Source organism: Populus trichocarpa, chromosome 19 (genome assembly GCF_000002775.5).
Source record: "Populus trichocarpa isolate Nisqually-1 chromosome 19, P.trichocarpa_v4.1, whole genome shotgun sequence".
NCBI classification, from domain to species: domain Eukaryota; kingdom Viridiplantae; phylum Streptophyta; class Magnoliopsida; order Malpighiales; family Salicaceae; genus Populus; species Populus trichocarpa.
This window is the reverse complement of record NC_037303.2, coordinates 1,191,322-1,209,827: the sequence shown is the minus strand read 5'-3', so window position 1 is coordinate 1,209,827 and position 18,506 is coordinate 1,191,322. Positions and strand designations below refer to the sequence as shown.

The 18,506-nt window shown below is 33.3% G+C and overlaps 4 protein-coding genes across 4 annotated transcripts in view; 1 reads left to right on the top strand and 3 right to left on the bottom strand.

The window, feature by feature from the left end:
• LOC112323305 (uncharacterized) overlaps positions 1-18,506 on the bottom strand; it is a 97,825-nt gene that overhangs the window by 40,730 nt on the left and 38,589 nt on the right.
• LOC18110611 (GDSL esterase/lipase At1g29670) overlaps positions 7,824-18,506 on the top strand; it is an 89,689-nt gene continuing 79,006 nt past the window's right edge. The window contains exon 1 of the mRNA XM_052449468.1: positions 7,824-7,884. The gene's annotated coding sequence lies outside the window, so the exon portion shown is untranslated. The remainder of the gene's footprint in view (positions 7,885-18,506) is intronic.
• Positions 15,878-18,297, bottom strand: LOC112325213 (GDSL esterase/lipase At1g29670). The gene is made up of 5 exons (XM_052449469.1): positions 17,943-18,297; positions 17,270-17,394; positions 16,910-17,155; positions 16,494-16,740; positions 15,878-16,328 (listed from the first exon to the last, which is right to left on the bottom strand). The coding sequence occupies exons 1-5, from the start codon at positions 18,190-18,192 to the stop codon at positions 16,123-16,125; spliced, it is 1,074 nt and encodes a 357-aa protein (XP_052305429.1). The 5' UTR covers positions 18,193-18,297; the 3' UTR covers positions 15,878-16,122.
• The window catches only part of LOC18110728 (GDSL esterase/lipase At1g29670), a 55,778-nt gene continuing 53,149 nt past the window's right edge, over positions 15,878-18,506 (bottom strand). Inside the window, exon 6 of the transcript XR_008058189.1 lies at positions 15,878-16,054. The gene's annotated coding sequence lies outside the window, so the exon portion shown is untranslated. The remainder of the gene's footprint in view (positions 16,055-18,506) is intronic.

Here is an 18,506-nt window from a genome sequence, read left to right as displayed (position 1 = left end):
AAAGTTTGCGTAATGATGCTGATATTTTAGATAGTATTCTGAATGTATGTGTATTCAAGGTGAATGGTTGTTGTGTGAATTGTCAAGTGATAAAATTATCGTTGACAAATAAAATATGAGAAGTGTGATTGGGGCATGAACTAGCATACATTTAGTGTATGTTAGGATCTCGGGTAAGGGGATCAAGATGTATTGACTAGCATACATTTAATGTATGTTAGGATCCCGGATAAGGGGATCAATCATGTATCGGCTAGCATACATTTAATGTATATTAGGATCTCGGGTAAGGGGATCAAGATGTATTGACTGGCATACATTTAGTGTATGTTAGGATCCTGGATAAGGGGATCAATCATGTATCGGCTAGCATATATTTAGTGTATGTTAGGATCCCGGGTAAGGGGATCAAGATGTATTGACTAACATACATTTAGTGTATGTTAGGATCCCGGGTAAGAGAATAACCTTGCATCGACTCCTATGGGGTGATGATGATAACAGTGAAATTGATATCGATAATGTGTTAAGCGGAAATAATCATGGGTGGTCTTATGAGATCTTGAATGGAGGTTGATAATGGAAGAGGAAATGATTTTTAATAGTTGAAGGAGAAAGAGTTTATAATGAAAACCAAAAAGGAGAAGTGAATAAAATATGAATGCATGTTTGCCCTTTTAAATTACTGGATATTTGTATTGCTATATTATTGTGATATTCATATTTCAATAATATGTATTTTATTTTCAGGACCATCGCATGCATGACAAGTGTAGATTCTAGCTTAGGTTCACTTTTTGTAATTTAGGTTCTAGGGAGTATACCCTTGTATTTGGTAATATTACAACTTTTATTTAACTCAATTTGTATAATTGATGTTTAAACTTGAATAAATGAATTAAATTATGTAGTTTGTATAACCATGTTCCATGTATGCATGTTTATATCTTTATCCATCCATAATGATAATTGTTGTACAATGTATATCATAAACATTATGGTTGATATGAATGATGATGTTTGTGGGATTGAGATCTAAGATGATTGGCTTGAATTGAGTTAGGAGAAGCTGTATAATAGAAGTGTAAACAGGTCGTATGTCGATAACTTGGGACCTTCCGGTATAGGAGAGACTCCGTTGAAATTTTGGTAGACTTTAATACAAACACAATGAATAGATATAGAAAAAAATAATTTAATCACTTTGTTTATCAATTAACATGAGATCATTGTTTTATCCCGGATATGAGGATGTTACAAAAACAATATATTTTTTTATGTAAAATGGTTTCATATAATTAATGAAGAGTGTTAAGATTAAGTGTTGTTTTACCTTGAAAACACCTACAAAAACAAATATGAGATCGGAAAGATTTTTTTATTTCGGGTTTTGGGGTTGCGTTTTTTTTTCTTTTTTGAGTTTTTGAAGGTCATGGATTGGTTTAACAATGGTTTATAAGATGTTTTCCTAAGTGTTTGGGTCAAAAGTGAGTTGAAAATGAGTTTTTGGGTGAAAGAACACCAACCTTGTTTTTCCGACCAGCTAGTTGCCAGATTCGGGAGAGCTCTGGATGATGCATAGTCTTTTTTCCCCAAACAATTGAGGCAGATAACATGTTAGTTGCCCTTATTAACTTAAGAAAAAAAAATTAAAGGCCCCCACGTATCGGCTTAGCAATGCAAGCCCACGCACAAGCCCTTTCTTATTAGGTCAAGCGCTTAGCCTCATTTATTATTATTATTATTATTGTTTTTAATTAATACCTCTTTTCATATTTTTTAAAATATTTTTAAAATTTATTTATTAATTAATACCTCTTCTCAATGATTGTTTTGGCTTATTTATCTTTTTTTAAATATCGATTATTTTTATTATTATATTGGATGTGTTTAATTTTTTAAGAGGTTAGTATGATGCATCTGTTTTTTTTTATTTTTTACAGATTAAATATTTATCTTTTATAATATTCTTAATATGTGCAACCTTACATAGTATTGTTTTATTTTATTTTATTTAATAAATTTTATGTGTGTCGATTTCTATTACAAATTGGTTTTAATAAACAAATTCATTAAACATAACAAGGTAAAGACCTATGTTGCGATATTAAATATCTTGATCTATATTTATCTCTCAATTTTTCAATTATATTTTTATTTATCATTGATGAATTATTTATTTATTTATTTACACAATGGTTCATAGTTTATTTAATTTGATGTGTGCATAAGTGTTTTGATTTATATTACACGTTGAAAAATACTACAAGTTTATTTATTTTTATCATGTATTGATGCTTTAAATATCGATTATTCTTATCATGTATTGATGCTTTCAATTGGTAGTGTATTGTTTTTTTTCTTTTCATTTTGGTTCTTATTCTTTTGATTATTTTTTTTTTCCTTTTGTTAATGTTTTTGTTCTTTTCAATTTAACTCTCATAGTGAAAATTTATTGTTGCCCTATAATTTATTTATTTTTATTTTGATTTTAACCATGTTTCTTTTAATTGATATTTTTAATTTTGGAATTTTTTGTGTAAATTGTTTTTTCAATTTCATCATTTAACGTTTCATTTCCTAAGTATTGGGCTTTATGATTTTTTCATGTATAATGTTTTTAATTTGATGACTCAAGTCATATGTTTGAAAAGTTAACATGGGTTGACTTTTTTATCTTATTTTCTTTTCTGATATTATTATTCAACATTGGTTTGTTTTTTTAAATAAAATGTTTTTGTGGTTTTCTTTAATTTCTTTTTTTTATCAAATTATCCTGATTGCATGACCTTGAATTCGGGTTTGTCAGGTTAATCTGGACTAACTCGCCCTTTAAAGTCCAGATTACATGTCTACCGTGTTGGCTCGGGTTGGCTTAGACCAAATTTTTTTATATCATTTTTTACCCTATTTCATCAATCCAAGTTAAATTGGCTAAAAATTAAACAACATAATCTTTTTTTCTCTTGGATAAAGATTTTTTTCCCCGTGTTACCATGATTATATATATATATATTTCGGTTGGAATAATTTTCCTATCATTTATATTCTTTTTACTTTTGAAATATGAACACTGGAATCATTAAAATATTTATTTGATTATGATTAAAAGGGTATTATTCAAATATTATTCATAGAATAAATTACTCCACTCAAATCGAATAGAATTTTGAAATTGAATTCAATTTCAATATAAATAGTTCATTTTAAAATAGTTGAATTAAAAAGTCTTTCATTTCTAGTAGTATCCCTAAAGTCCACTTCTTCCCCGTACTACAAGTGAAAGGGAATATATATATATATATATATATATATATATATATATATATATATATATATATATATATATATATGTGTGTGTGTGTGTGTGTGGGCGCACGCGTAAAACCAACGCCTCTTTTATTTTCTTTGAAAGTTATAAATAAAAGCTAGCTTATTTAGTCAGCGGGGTCTATAATCTGAGTTATTGAATTTCTATTTTTTTTTTTAAATACACTTGCAAAGCCTAAATATTTTTCTGGAAAAATAATATGAACCCGCAACATACATAGCTCAAGCAGCGGTACAATTTCCAACTAAAATAACTATGAATCCAAAAACCCATTAAATATTTAATTATTACTGGAATTTCCACCTAGCCTATTACTTTAATTAATACCTATTCAAAACCAACATGTTAGGCACTCTAGAATAATTTCCCTAATTTGGTTTTTTCCCCATGTTATCGTGTGTGTATTCCAGTTTTGCTATCGTCTCCTCTTTGTTTTTTTCTCATATGATTTAAATAAAGCTAGTGTTTTTAGTTGGTTGGGAATATAACTCAAGTTATTGAAATTTTTTTTTTTAAAAAAATGCACTTTCAAAGCCTAAATATTTTACTAAAAAAAAATATGGATTGCAGCTTCCATAGCTCGAGGAATCATAGCTTGGGGAATCATTCTAGTTCCCAACTAAAATAACTATGAATCCAAAAAAACCATCTATGGAATAATTATTACTGGAATTTCCACCAAGTCTGGTACTTTAATTAATACCTATTCAAAACCAACATTTTAGGCACTCTAGAATAATTTCCCTAATTTGGTTTTTTTCCATATATATATATATATATTCCAATTTCGCTGTTGCCTAAAATTGGACTATAACTCTAGTTATTAATTTTTTTTTATTTTTTTTAAAAAATGCACTTGCAAAGCTTAAATATTTTACTAAAAAAGTAATATGGACCACAATATACATAGCTTGGGCATCTTTCTAGTTCCCAACTAAAATAACTATGAATCCAAAAAAAACCATCTAATATTTAATTATTACTGGAATTTCCACCAAGCCTAGTACTTTAATTAATACCTATTCAAAACCAACATTTTATGCACTCTAGAATAATTTCCCTAATTTGGTTTATCCAATGGTGGTCCTGGTTTAGAGCTACTCTAGAAATTCTTCCACTACCAATCTGTGACGGATGTCAGACTTTTCCCAATAAATTCCAACCAGTTCTAAAGGAAGAAACGTTCCCAAGACTTCTCTCTATTTTTGCTATAATTTTGGTATTCCATGGATTTGTGCATGAGTCTATGATTTTAAACAAGATGCATAGACCAAAGATTCAATTGCATCCAGTGGCCGGCTTTGCTATCCAATTTAGTTTCTGTTTCATGCATTGAATTTAGTGGCTGGCTTTGCCTTCAAAGTTTTATTTAAATGTAATTTATTCCAATTTATTTTCATCAATTTTATTTACCACCTGGTATCAGATCCATATTTATTTTCATCAATTTTTTTTATTTAAAAAAAACAGGAAACAAAAGAGAAAAACAATTACATACACCACCGGTTGGAAGTGGGATTCAGAGATTTGTGCGAAAATATTTATTATTATTGTCTCTCGTTCAAAGATAGCTACAAAATCTCTTTACCAATAAATAAATAAAATATCAAATCTCATTCGATGTTATCTAGGGATTAATTTCAGCATTCAATTACATAATTTACTTCTTTTGGTCAAACGTGTATAGATACTAAGCGTATGAAAAACGTGTATAGACTTGGAATTGAATTCTGAATTAATTGCAAGTATATATAAAAAATAAAATAAAATTAAATGAGTGATCCCACTCGAGACCTACCTCAAAAGTAATAGTTGTATACTACTTCTGGTGGACATTCTTTTTGAATCTAGCAATGGTATTCAGTTTAGATAAAAACATATCACTATCTATATTTAAATTGCTCTATATAGACAAATACTTTTGATCGTTTTGGCCAAACATCGTAACTTGCTTAATTTAAGTGCATAAAAATCGACTTAGCTCCTGGTTGACATTGCATTCCAAACGAGAATTTGATAAAATTTAAAAACAAAATTTATTTAAAAAATTTATTTTTATATTTTTGAATCATTTTGATGTATGTCACACCCGGACATCGCGACGACCAATTAAAAATTATCTTGCATGAAAAGAACGGATTTCTGGCATCCTATTTTTTGATGGTGAATGGTCTTTGTTTAAGGAGTCGCCACCTAGTATTACGGTTACTAGGAACCCTAACTGGTCAACAGAGATTCTATGGTCCGAGACTGGTTACGTAAAAGGGAAGATATTATCACCCCTTAAACGTCCTGCCTAAGGCAGGCTGCATTGCTGATCTTTGTCATTAATTGCTAACATTTTTTTTTGTTGGTTTATACTATGATTGTTTGTGTGTAATATTCCTGGCTCTGGCGCCAGTGAATATTCAACTACAGATATTTCCAACTCTGGCGTTGGTAAATATTACGTAGGTATGAAAATAAATAAATTTAAATCATCATTTTTTTTATTCCTGACTCTGGCGTCAGCGAATAAACAAATAAAATCAATTTTTTTTTTTTACGCAATCGCATTATTTTTATTTTTATGTAGCTAAAAAAACAAAATAAAATAAAATAAAATAAATTTACATTAGTATCTTTATTCCTGACTCTGGCGTCAGTGAATAAACCAATAAATTTACTTTATTTTATTTTATTTTTGCATGCATATTTTTTATTTTTTTATGTAATTTAAATAAAATACAATGAAATAAATTTGAATCAATAGTTTTATTCTGACTCTGGCGTCAATGAATAAAAACAATAAATTCATATTTATTTTTTATTTATACATACACACATCCTTTTTTATTATGTATTTTTTGTTTTTTATCTTTTTATTTTTTTTATTTACATTTTTGGGCTGGGATTAGTCACTGGCTCAAATTAGTACCAAGTAGCAGGCGTGCATGACAGCGCACGCCTGCTACAGAAACAAAGGAATTGTAAAAGTAAAATTCACTGCTACAGTAGCATGTGAATTATAATTCACAGCTACTGTAGCAAAGCAAATGAAATATAAGGCAACAGAGAAGAACAAAGGAACTTACCTGATGCGCGGAGACGAAGTCGAAGACGAGGGTAATGGCGTGCTCTGGTCCTTGCTTCTGTTTTTCTTCTCTGGTTTTCGGGTCCTTATTCTCTGGTTTTTCCTTCCCCGGCCTCTGCTGCGCTGCTGTTGTTGTAGGAGCACATGCTGAACGGCTCACAATATGGCATAAAGGAAGATGATATGTTGGGGAAGAAGAAGTTGCACCGCTGATTTACTAGTGCGGTCGTTGCTGGTGCAGAAGGAAGAAGCTTGTTGCTGTTGCCAGGGGAATTAATCCTGTTTTCTTTGCAGTTCACGGCTGAGAAGACAAAATGTCATTGCAACGTGCGGCTGGAATGAATATTAACTGGGGGCTGCTACGGGAAGAAGAGAGGAAAAAAAAAGCTGGGGGGAGAGGGCAGCGGCGGCTAGCCTAGGACTCGGCCGCGCTTTTTTTTTTTTTTTTGTAAATGTCCTTTCTTATGTTTTTTAGGTTTCTGTTAATGGCCTTCTTTTGGTTTTTTTTTTTTTTTTAGGGTTTCTCTCTAATCCTCCTCCTTTCTTCATACTCTAAGATCTGTATTTATAGTGCCAGAGTCCCTTCGCGTGTGAGAAACCAAGTTTCAATCAAACTCATTCTCTTCTTTGAAGTTTGAATTTGATTAAGAATCAAATTTAAAAACGGATAACTATCCTTATCTTAAAAACAAGGATTATCTCGAAGATAAAGATTATCTTGAAGATAGGGATTATCTTGAAGATAAAGATAGAATGACAAAAGCCCATTGTAGTCCTTAATTTTCACGGAAGTTGACAAATCACACTTTTCATCGAAATAAATCTCTGATCTTTTAATTTTTCATTTTAAACCCTGTAAAAATTAAATTAAAAGCCAAAGGACCAAAATTGGGTTATGACAATGTATTGATATTAAAAATATATTTTTAAAAAATTATTTTGATGTATTTCTCAAACATTTTTCAGAATAACGACCACATCAATAACAACAGTAATAAGATGAATAATAATAATAATATTAATTTTTTTAATAATAATAGAAGAATTTTATTAAAAAAAGTGTTAGTGCCATAGAAGGATGACAAACTAGCACAAGTGCACAACTATATATAAGACCATTTAGTACTATATATTTACAAACAAAAAATGAACAAAAAAAATAGACAGAGCTGATCTATTTGTTTGACAATAAAAAATACCTTCCGAACCCTTTAACAATCCAAACTCGTGTATGGAGTTTTTATCAATAGTATTCAACAAAAACAACAATAATAATTACTTTCACTTACAAAAATTATGAGCACCATGTTGAATCTATGCCAAATAATATTTTTTCTCACTTGTCTCTAACATTGCACTCCTCTTCCTACGTACCCTATATAATCCCCACGTTTTCATCAGGCTGTGTTACCGTTGATTCCTTTGTTCACCTCACAGTTTTCAAACTCCATTGCTTCAAATACTTCTCAACAGCTCCCACCTTAGTTTCCTTCAAATTGATTAGAAATGGCATGCAAGATCAAAGTATGGTGCTTACTACTTTTCCTATTGAAGCTGGTGTCGAATTTGCAAACAGATGTAGCTAGGTCCTAATGGTATTATGTACATTTGTTTATGCATGATAGTCCACATATATTTCATTTTGTTTGTGATGTTTATGTCTTTTTGTTTCGATTTTTCATCAGCGTTTGTACCGCTTCGGAGCCAGGAAAATTGCCTTGCCTGGACTTATACCATTAGGCAGCATTCCTTACGCATCTTCTACTCTATGCCGCAAGAATCTCTCTTGTGTGGCCAATATAAACAACGCAGTCCTACCTTTTAACGCAGGACTCTTTTCACTTGTTCATCAACTGAATAAAAAGTTGAATGACGCACGCTTTATATAGTTGAATATTTTTGGAATGTCATCTAGCGATCCTTCTGTGTCCGGTAAGTCGTCAACAATGTGGTGAAATTATCATATACACGGATTTTATAGAAATCATTTCCGATTGATACATCTTCTTTTATTCTTTAGGTTATAATGTTCTTTGAGATATTTGATTTATCGCATTTGGTCAATTTGAATAATTGACTTAATAACCAATGGTGTTGGTGGATGTTACAGTTCTTTTTTTTTTTTTGGTTTGGATTATTATTTTACATAACAACATGTAAATCAAAGTAATATATTCATTTAAATTTCATTTTAATAATGTAAATTTTCTTACAAATTTTTATATATCAAGATTGAACTTCGTTCTGATCAGATTTTAAGCAAATTAATCATATTATTATTGGTGTATTTATCAGAAATTTGTTTCTTGCAGTAACTTATCTGCGTTTCTTTTTTGTATGAAAGTCGATTGGATTATATTAATATAAGAAAGTATTCAATATGTCTAGAGTTGTACTATCTACTACAACATTAAGATTGGATTCATGAATAATTTTGTGGGTTTCATATTTATGCGGGAGGGGGAATCAACTACCGGTATACCTAATTACCTTACAATTTCTCGGAATGCTTTTATTGCTATATATTAACTACTATTTCGTTCTTGGTAATGAAAGTTTGTTTTGTACGTAACAGGGTTTAGGGTTGCAAACGTTGGATGTTGTCCTGTACTTGGTGGTGCATGTATTCTAGATTCAACCCCATGCGTAAACAGGACTGAATATGTTTTCTGGGATGCAATTCATCCCACCGAATCTTCGAACCAATTCACTGCTAGAAGATCGTATTCTGCTTTTCTTCCATCTGATGCTTATCCATACGATATCAGCCATTTAGTTAACATGCAGATCTAAGTCAAGAAAGATAATATTCCAGAGATTATATAATAAACTGATGATAAAATTATGTAAAGCAGCAGTGCAATAATAAATGCTGTAACGTGTACTTGTACCTCAAGAATAATAAGATCGGTCATGTAGAAAGCTCGGCATATTCAAATGCTCTACCAATACATCCAGAAATTCCAACCCAGAAAATTGGAATGAACCTCCGAATCTGATCACTATAACATTCATTTGAGAAAAGATGTTGCTGCAGCCACCTATCCCAGTTAACTTCGAAGAAAAAACAGTGGTAGTTGTTCAATTATTAATGACGCAGGATGTCCAGACTACTCAAAGTAGCTTTAGCTTTCTATTTATCGTTATACACTGCGTCAATTAACCACTAACCACTCAAATTTTTTTAGCCAACAGCAATCCATGAGATCATTGTTTCAAAGCTTTTGATCACAACCACCACATCTTGCTGACATATCTTTGGATACAAGGTTTAAAATTTATAATTTGATTTGAATTTCTATTGGATTTAGTGCTTTGATGAAGTATTAAAGCTGGTTACAATGATGTTTGAGGTTTTGGGTGACAATCTTCATTCCACAATCCTCTAATTAACTAAAGAATCAAAGCATCAAGATATTTTAGATTAAATGATTAATTAAGCAGTATCAGTGCCATAGTCTAATAGTTTTACTAATTGTTCTACATTTACACATAGAACACAATCCACGAACATTATTCCCTGATAAAATCATAATAGAGGATAAAAAAACTTGACTTTCGAATCTCATATTCTCATCTCCTTATCTCACATAGCTATATATTTATTATGGCCTTTATTTCTTCGCATGCATGCCGTTTCACTCCCTCTTATTATTATTATTAATTTTGATTTCTTAGTTTTTTTTTTGTTTTTTTTAAAATATGTTGAAATAAAAGGTAAAAAATAGGGTAAGAAAGAGATTTTTTCATAATTTTGAAGCATTTAGTGCTCAAATACATTCATAATTATACTTATATCAGAAACCCAAAACAAATTAATTCTTTTTTTCCTAATTAAGTCCAATATTATCAACTATAATATTATACTCTAGCAAGTATAAATTTAAGTAAGTAAAATCAATTGATCCTACTAAAAAAAAAGTAAAATTAAAAAGTCCAAAAGAAAAAAAAAATTGGTTAAAATTTAATTTGATCCCTCTAAATTCATCAATATTTGCTTCTATACCTTAAAATCTCTCAATGCTACCGTTGTGGTTTTCTAAACGTTTCAATGCCACTCCCAACCATCAACTAAACTATTTTTTAAATTTGCTTTTTGAGTTTTCTAGGTTTCTAAATGCATGTGATTGTAAAGATATCAATGATCAGGATCATGCCACATGTTAGGTGATTACAGGATAAGGTAGTTAAAATATTGTTAGGCAGTTAAAGTCGTTAATACTGTTAGGCAGTTAGAAAAGCTGTTAAAACTGTTAAACATTGAAGAAGGAAGCTGGTTTACGTCTACAGCTTCTGCTATAAATACATCTTCAATAATGTAAAATGAGTCAATGAAAAATAGTGAATATATTCATCTTCTTCCTTCAACTGTCAACTGCTCTCTCTGCCTTCTTCATTTCTCTTAAATCTCTAGAATTCTTTCATTCAAAACTGCTATCTTTATATGGTATCAAAGCTGTATTCCTAATCCTCTGCTTCCGCACGTCCTGCTCTGTCTCTGCTTCTTCTCTCATCAACGAGCAAATCTTTCCAGTTGATTCTCTATTTCTGCATTCCAAAAACAAAAAATGGTGACATCTTCTCAACTCTAGATTGTCCAATCTCCTATAACTTCCTTACTTTTTACAGTTGCTACTGCTATGATAGTCAAACTTGATGATACCAATTACCTCACATGGCAATTTCAGATGAAAATCCTTCTTGAAAGTCATGGTATTTTAGGTTTTGTTGATGGTTCAAGGTAGTGTCCTAGCCGATTTAATGCGGAACTGAAACTGATGACTATCAGGTGTGGAAAATGCATGATCGAGCATTAATGCAGTTGCTCATTGCCACTCTTTCCTCTACTGCAATTTCTTATGTTATTGGATGTGTCAGTGCTCATGATATGTGGATTCAGCTGAAGGATCGATTCTCTACAGTCACCAAAGCACGCATTTTTCAGATGAAAAGTGAGCTTCAAAATATTAATAAGGGATCAGAACCAGTTTCTCATTATCTGCAAAAAATTAAAGATGCAAGAGATCATGTTTCTGCAGCAGGAGTTTCTTTTGAGGATGATGACATTGTGATCTTGGCTCTCAATGGCCTGCCTTCTGACTACAACACTTTTAGATGTATGATTAGAGGCAGAGATAATACATTGTCTCTTAAAGATTTTCGATCTCAGTTACTTGCTGAAGAAGCTACTCTTGAACACACTCAGTCTGCATCTCCCTTTGTTTCTGCAATGTTGGCTCAAAATCAGACATTTCAAGGCAAGGCTCTTGTTCTTGATGAAGGATCTTCTCCTTCTCATTCTCATCTTCAATCTCAGGGATATTCTTCAAGCTTGAAGACCTTCCCATCTTCTCATCTTTCATCTGGATTTAGTAGGGGTTTTAACAGTCATCATGGGGTTTTCCATGGTCCCACTGGTGGTTTTAATGGTCCTAATGCCATGTTTACCAACAGTGGCCACTCTAACAATAGAGGCTCTTATTTTAAAGGACGTGGAAGAAGCCGTGGCCATTATCAATCTGGTCCACGCCCTTATCAAGTTTCTTCTTCTAGTCCTAGTATTCTTGGTCCTGGTATTGACATTCCCATCTGTCAAATTTGTAGCAAGAAAGGCCATATAGCTGCAGATTGCTATCAACGACATAATCAATCACCTTCTTCTACCTCTTCAGTCCAATGTCAGATTTGTTGGAAATTTAGCCATTCTGCTATCCAGTGCTATCACAGAGGAAATTTTTCCTATTAAGGCAGACCATCTTCCACTAATCTCAGTGCAATGCATGCCAATTTTCCTTCTTCTACTTCTACTGAGCAATTTTGGGTTGCTGATACTGGAGCAACCACTCATATGACTTCTGATATAGCTCAACTCAACTTAGCCACTCCCTTCTCAGGATCAGATACTATTGCTACTGCAGATGGTTCAGGTTTGAGCATTTCTAATGTTGGTTCTTTTATTCTGGATGTTCCACAGTGCTCATTCAAATTATCACAAGTTCTGCATGTGCCTAAGCTATCACAACACTTGCTATCAGTTCATAGGTTATGTAAAGATAACAATTGCAGATTCATTTGTGATGCCTTTGGTTTTTGCATTCAGGACAAGCTTACAAGAAGGGTTCTTCTCCAAGGACTGAGTAGAGATGGTTTATATCCTATCCCTTTATCCATCCCACAGTCTCGACTATCACAGTCCTTCTCCCTTTCAAAGAATCAATTCTGCTATCTTGGTCACCAAGTAAAAACAAGTCTTTGGCACAAGCGTTTTGGCCATCCTTCTAACAAAATCACTTCAGCTCTTTTACATCAATCTAAGATTCCTTTTACTTCAGACCATTCCAAATCCGTCTGCACTTCCTGTTTAGAAGTCAAATTTGCAAAATTTTCTTTCCCTTATCCAGCAATCAAGTCTGCAACACTTTTAGAAGTCATTCATAGTGATGTGTGGGGTCCTTCTCCTACTATTTTTATTGATGGTTTTCAATACTATGTTAGCTTCATAGATGAATGTACTTGGTTCACTTGGATTTTTCCAATGACAAATAAAGGAGAGGTTTATTCCATCTTTGTTTCATTTTATGCTTTCTTGGTCACTCAGTTTTCTGCCAATCTACGCATTTTTCAGAGTGATGGTGGTGGTGAGTACCTCAATCATTCCATCAAGCAGTATCTCCTTGCTAAAGGCATTATTCATCACATATCTTGTCCATACACCCCTGAACATAATGGTCTTGCTGAGTGGAAGCATCGCCACATTCTAGAAACAACAATCACTTTATTGCAAACTCCCCATCTACCTTCTAAATTTTGGTTTCATGCTTGTGCTACTTCCATCTATTTGATTAACCAGATGCCTTGTCCAATTCTTCAACTTAAATCTCCTTATCTTTTACTGTATGGTTCTATACTTGTCCTCACTCATTTAAAGATCTTTGGCTGTGCATATTTTCCTCTACTCAAACCTTACAACACTCACAAACTTCAGCCTAAAACTTCCACCTGTATTTTTTTGGGATATGCAGGTCAATACAAGGGATATATCTGTTTTTCTCTTCTTACTAATAAGTGCTTTGTGACTCGTCATGTCATCTTTGATGAATTTGTATTTCCATAGTCTACAGCTTCCTCTTCTCCTTCTCATTCGTCTCCTCTTGTTCCACCTTCTATCTCATTGCACAATGCGGTCTTACCTGCATGCTCTACTTATCATCCACCATGAGCCCTGCTGTCTCTTTAGATACATTGCCTTCACCCATCATTTCTTCAATTCGGTCAGGTTTGGATTCTATTACACTGCTTTCTCCCCCTGAGGATCCTGATTTTCATCCTGAGAATCTTTGTGTAGTCTTGCCTCTGTCCCCTATGAATCTTCACCCCATGACAACCAGGTCCAAGAATGGTATCTCTAAAAAGAAGGCTTATTCTACTACTGTTCCGTCTATTGACTTTTCTTTAGCTGAACCAAGTTCATTCAAGATTGCCTCTAAAATTGCTGCATGGCAGTCTGCTATGCAAGAAGAAATTGATGCTCTTCATGCCCAGGATACTTGGGATTTGGTTCCCCTGCCATATGCCAAGAATCTTGTAGGATGTAAATGGGTGTATCGCATCAAGAAAAATACAGATGACTCTATTGCTAGGCATAAGGCACGCCTTGTTGCAAATGGTTTTAGTCAGGAAGAAGGCATTGATTATAATGAAACATTCAGTCCTGTAGTGAAACCCACCACTGTTCGGTTGGTGTTGGCCCTTGCAGCTCAGTTCCATTGGCCTTTAAGGCAACTTGATGTTAAAAATGCATTTCTGCATGACATTCTTCAAGAGGAGGTGTATATGACTCAACCACAAGGTTTTACCAGCAAGATTTATCCTGACTTTGTTTGCAGACTCCGCAAGTCCTTATACGGGTTAAAACAAGCTCCTCGTGCCTGGAATGACAGGTTTACAGGTTTCCTACCCAACTTGGGATTTCAGGCTTCTCTTGCTGATCCTTCTTTATTTGTCTAACACTCCTCTCATGGCACTGTGATATTGCTTCTTTATGTAGACGATATTCTTCTAACAGGCAGTTATTCATCTCTCCTTACATCAATTATTGATGCCTTAACTCAGGAATTTGATATGAAGGATTTAGGCCCGTTGACATATTTTTTGGGACTGCAGGTTTCTTATTCTTCCTCTGGCTTGTTTGTATCTCAATCTAAATATATCAAGGAATTGCTTGATCGGGTTGATTTACAAAATTCAAAGTCATGTGCCACTCCTTGTCTTCCCTATCATCACCTGCTCAAGGATGATGGTAAACCTTATTCTCATCCACAACAGTATAGGAGTATTGTTGGAGCTCTGCAGTATCTAACCTTCACACGTCCTGACATTGCCTTCTTTGTCAATCAAGCTTGCCAATTCATGCATAATCCCATGGAGTCTCATGTTGTTGCAGTGAAACGAATCTTGAGATATCTCAGGGGTACTCTTGACTATGGTATTCACTTTCAGCCTGGCACCCTTAATTTGCAAGCATACAGTGATGCTGATTGGGCTGGTGATCCCAATGATCGTCATTCTATTTCTGGTTTTGTTGTTTACTTGGGATCCAGTTCTATTTCGTGGGCTTCTAAGAAGCAACATACTGTCTCACGCTCGTCTGCTGAGGCTGAATATAGAGCTCTTGCTATTGCTGCTGCTAAGCTCACATGGATTCGTCAATTGTTCTGTGATATGCATGTTCCATTGCTTATTCCTCCTTTAATTCATTATGATAATATCTCTGTTATTTCTCTCGCTTCCAATCTAGTGTTTCATTCCAGGATGAAGCATCTTTAGATTGATTATCACTTTGTTAGAGAACGTGTTATCAAAGGTGACTTGTTTGTTCAACATGTTTTCTCTGTAGATCAGTTTGCTGACATTCTCACTAAGGGTCTTTCTTCTCCATTGTTTCGTCACCATTGTTCCAATCTTATGCTTGGTTCCTCCATGCATACGATTGCGGGGGAATGTAAAGATATCAATGATCAAGATCATGCCACATGTCAAGTGATTACAGGATGAGACAGTTAAAATACTATTAGATAGTTAAAGTCGTTAATACTGTTAGGCAGTTAGAAAAGCTGTTAAACATTGAAGAAGGAAGCTGGTTTACGTCTACAGCTGTCAACTGCTCAATAATGTAAAATGAGTCAATGAAAAATAGTGAATATATTCATCTTCTTCCTTCAACTGTCAACTGCTCTCTCTCTGCCTTCTTCATTTCTCTTCTTAAATCTCTAGAATTCTTTCATTCAAAACTGCTATCTTTATAGTGATAACATAGATGTTGATTTGAGAGGGAAAGATGAGAGAAAAATCATAAAAATAAAACAAAAATGTGATAAAATTAACCTTCTGTTAGTTTTTAATAATGAAGAGCAAAATTTAAACTAGAAGAGTAGAACTGGAAAGTTGATAATCTATATGCACGAAAAAGATAGTTTATCCAAATATTTCGTAAGAAAACGATCTTATATATCATTCTTGAGGTACAAGTACATGCATGTTACAGCATATTGTCAGACTGTTTTTTTTTTTCTTTTTCGTTTACAAGAAGTCATATTATTAGACTGCTGTTTTGCATAATTTTATCATCGTAACAAAGTGACCAAGACCACCTTATTTTTTATAAATTATTTATTATATTATTTATGGAATATTATCTTCCTTGACTTAGATCTGCATGTTAACTGATTAAATGACTGATATCGGTTGGATAAGCATCAGATGGAAGAATGGCATTGTACGATCTTCTTGCAGTGAATTGGTTCAAAGCTTCGGTAGGATGAATTGCATCCCAAAACGCATATTCAGTCCTATTTTGGCATGGGTCTTGAATGCATTGGCCATCACTACGTGCTGGACAACATCCAACGTTTGTAACCCTAAACCCTGTTATGCACAAAACAGACAATTTCCATTGCTTAGAGCCAAATATATAGTAATCATTAAAACAAGAAATTATTAGGTATACTGTGAATCGTACTCCTTGTATACTGAGTAATTCCTCGTATTAATAAATTGTAACATCCTCCACCAACAGGTTGGATGACTTACCGAGCACAGAAGGATCGCCAGATGACATCCCAGTAGAATTCAGGTATATAAAGCGTGCGTCATTCAACTCTCTATTCAGTTGATCAACAAGTGATACAAGTCCTGCGTTAAAAGGGAGGACTGCGTTGTTTATATTGGTCACACAAGAGACATTGTTGCGGCATAGAGTAGAAAATGAGTATGGAATGCTGCCTATTGGTCGAAGTCCAGGCAAGGCAATTTTCCTGGCTCCTAGGTGGTACAGAAGCTGAAGAAAAATAGAAACAAAAGACATAAATTCACAAAAAAGATAAATTAAAATATATATGGAATATAATGCATAAATTAAGGTACAAATACAATTATTATATCTTGAACATAATAAAATTTCTTCAGAACCGAACTAGAAAGCGTGCGAAACGGATAGCAATACCAACCTTTATTTGCTGACTATACTGGTCAATTAAAACCTTGGCATATTGATCAGGGGTGTATAATCGGCTTGTTGTATAATTGCTAGGCATGAAGTAGTTGTTTAAGTAGTCATTACTGCCCAAGCTGACATAATATAAGCACTTATTAAGGTAATTTTCTGCTGCCTGCTTAGTCCCTAGTAATTGAGTCAAGCGACTGAGTGTAGCAGCATGATTTTGCAATTGCTCATTTAGGCTGATTCTATCACCCTGGAACATGTCAACGGAAATAGGAAAACAAAAAACAAATATAGAAGTTAAATCATACGACGTTGTAAAAATACTCACAGGCAAAAAATTACTACAACGTAAATTATTTGGTACCAGTTGCCTTCCACTCTCATCACGAATCCCTGATGCCCCAGATGCATAGTTAACACCAACCAATATGTCTCTGCCTCTAGCAGTTGCAAATGGTGGAATAAATTGGTTAAAGCCCAGAAGTTCACCTGCAAATGCCCAAATGTAATGTCTATTCACCATCTGAACCGTATCCGTATGTGCAAATAAATTGTTCTGCTATGATCACGGTTAACGGGATTTTGACATATAAATTCTATGGTGAAAGAGATAGACACAAGAAAAGAGAGAAACAAACAAAAAAAAAACTAAGAAATAATTTTTTATGAAGAAGGAAGACATTATTATCATTTTGAACATCCATATGATTTTTTCTCTTCTCTCATGTACTGTAATTATTACTGTAGCATTATAAAGTTTTTCTATGCAGGTTGTTCTATCAATTCACAACTTTTGACTAAATACCTGAACTATACTTCAGGAGAGATGATGTAATTTATTCTTAAACAATATATAATATATGATGAAACTTTATGTGGAAATAATTTCATATCCATGTTATTGTGATATTAATTACGCTATACTACGTGATAAACAAGACTTAAACTGATATAATTTGGTATATATGAGACAAATTATTTTGCATTTCGAAACTAATGTGAAAGTGATAACGTGCAAGGAGACGAGAAGGGAGCACCAATGATATCCACTACGGTTCGGCCATTAGTAAACCTTCCGGTGGTTCCATTTGGGAAGTCAATTCCATATGGGCGGTAATTGGCCTTAGCAGCTGTGACAAGGTTGTTGTTGTTGCCACTATCCGCCAACGAGTCTCCAAATATGAAAAAACAAGGCACCTGTGGAGCGGCATGAGCACAATTTTGCAAATTCGACGCCAGCCTCAATAGGAAAAGTAGGAAGCACCATACTTTGATCTTGTCTGCCATTTCTAATCAATTTGCAGGAAATTAAGGTGGGAGCGGTTGAGAAGTATTTGAAGCAATGGAGTTTGAAAACTGCGAGGAGAACAAAGGAATCAATGGTAACACAGCCTGATGAAAACGTTGGGATTATATAGGGTTGGAAGAGGAGTGCAATGCTACAGACATGGTAGCAGTAAATTATTTATATTATTATTATTATTATTATAGTTCACTTTGAATATTTACTTTTAGGTTATTTATATTATTATTTATATGTTTTGAATATTTGCTTTTGCTCATATTTTAAAAAAAATAGCTTTCTTAATTATCTTTTCTTT

Coding starts and splice junctions, on each gene's coding strand:
- LOC112325213 (XM_052449469.1), bottom strand. CDS start 18,192: ATGGCAGACAAGATCAAAGTATGGTGCTTCCTACTTTTCCTATTGAGG. Junction 16,741..16,909: donor AGTATAGTCAGCAAATAAAG/GTTGGTATTGCT, acceptor ATTTTTCTTCAG/CTTCTGTACCACCTAGGAGC. Junction 16,329..16,493: donor TGGCGATCCTTCTGTGCTCG/GTAAGTCATCCA, acceptor TGTGCATAACAG/GGTTTAGGGTTACAAACGTT.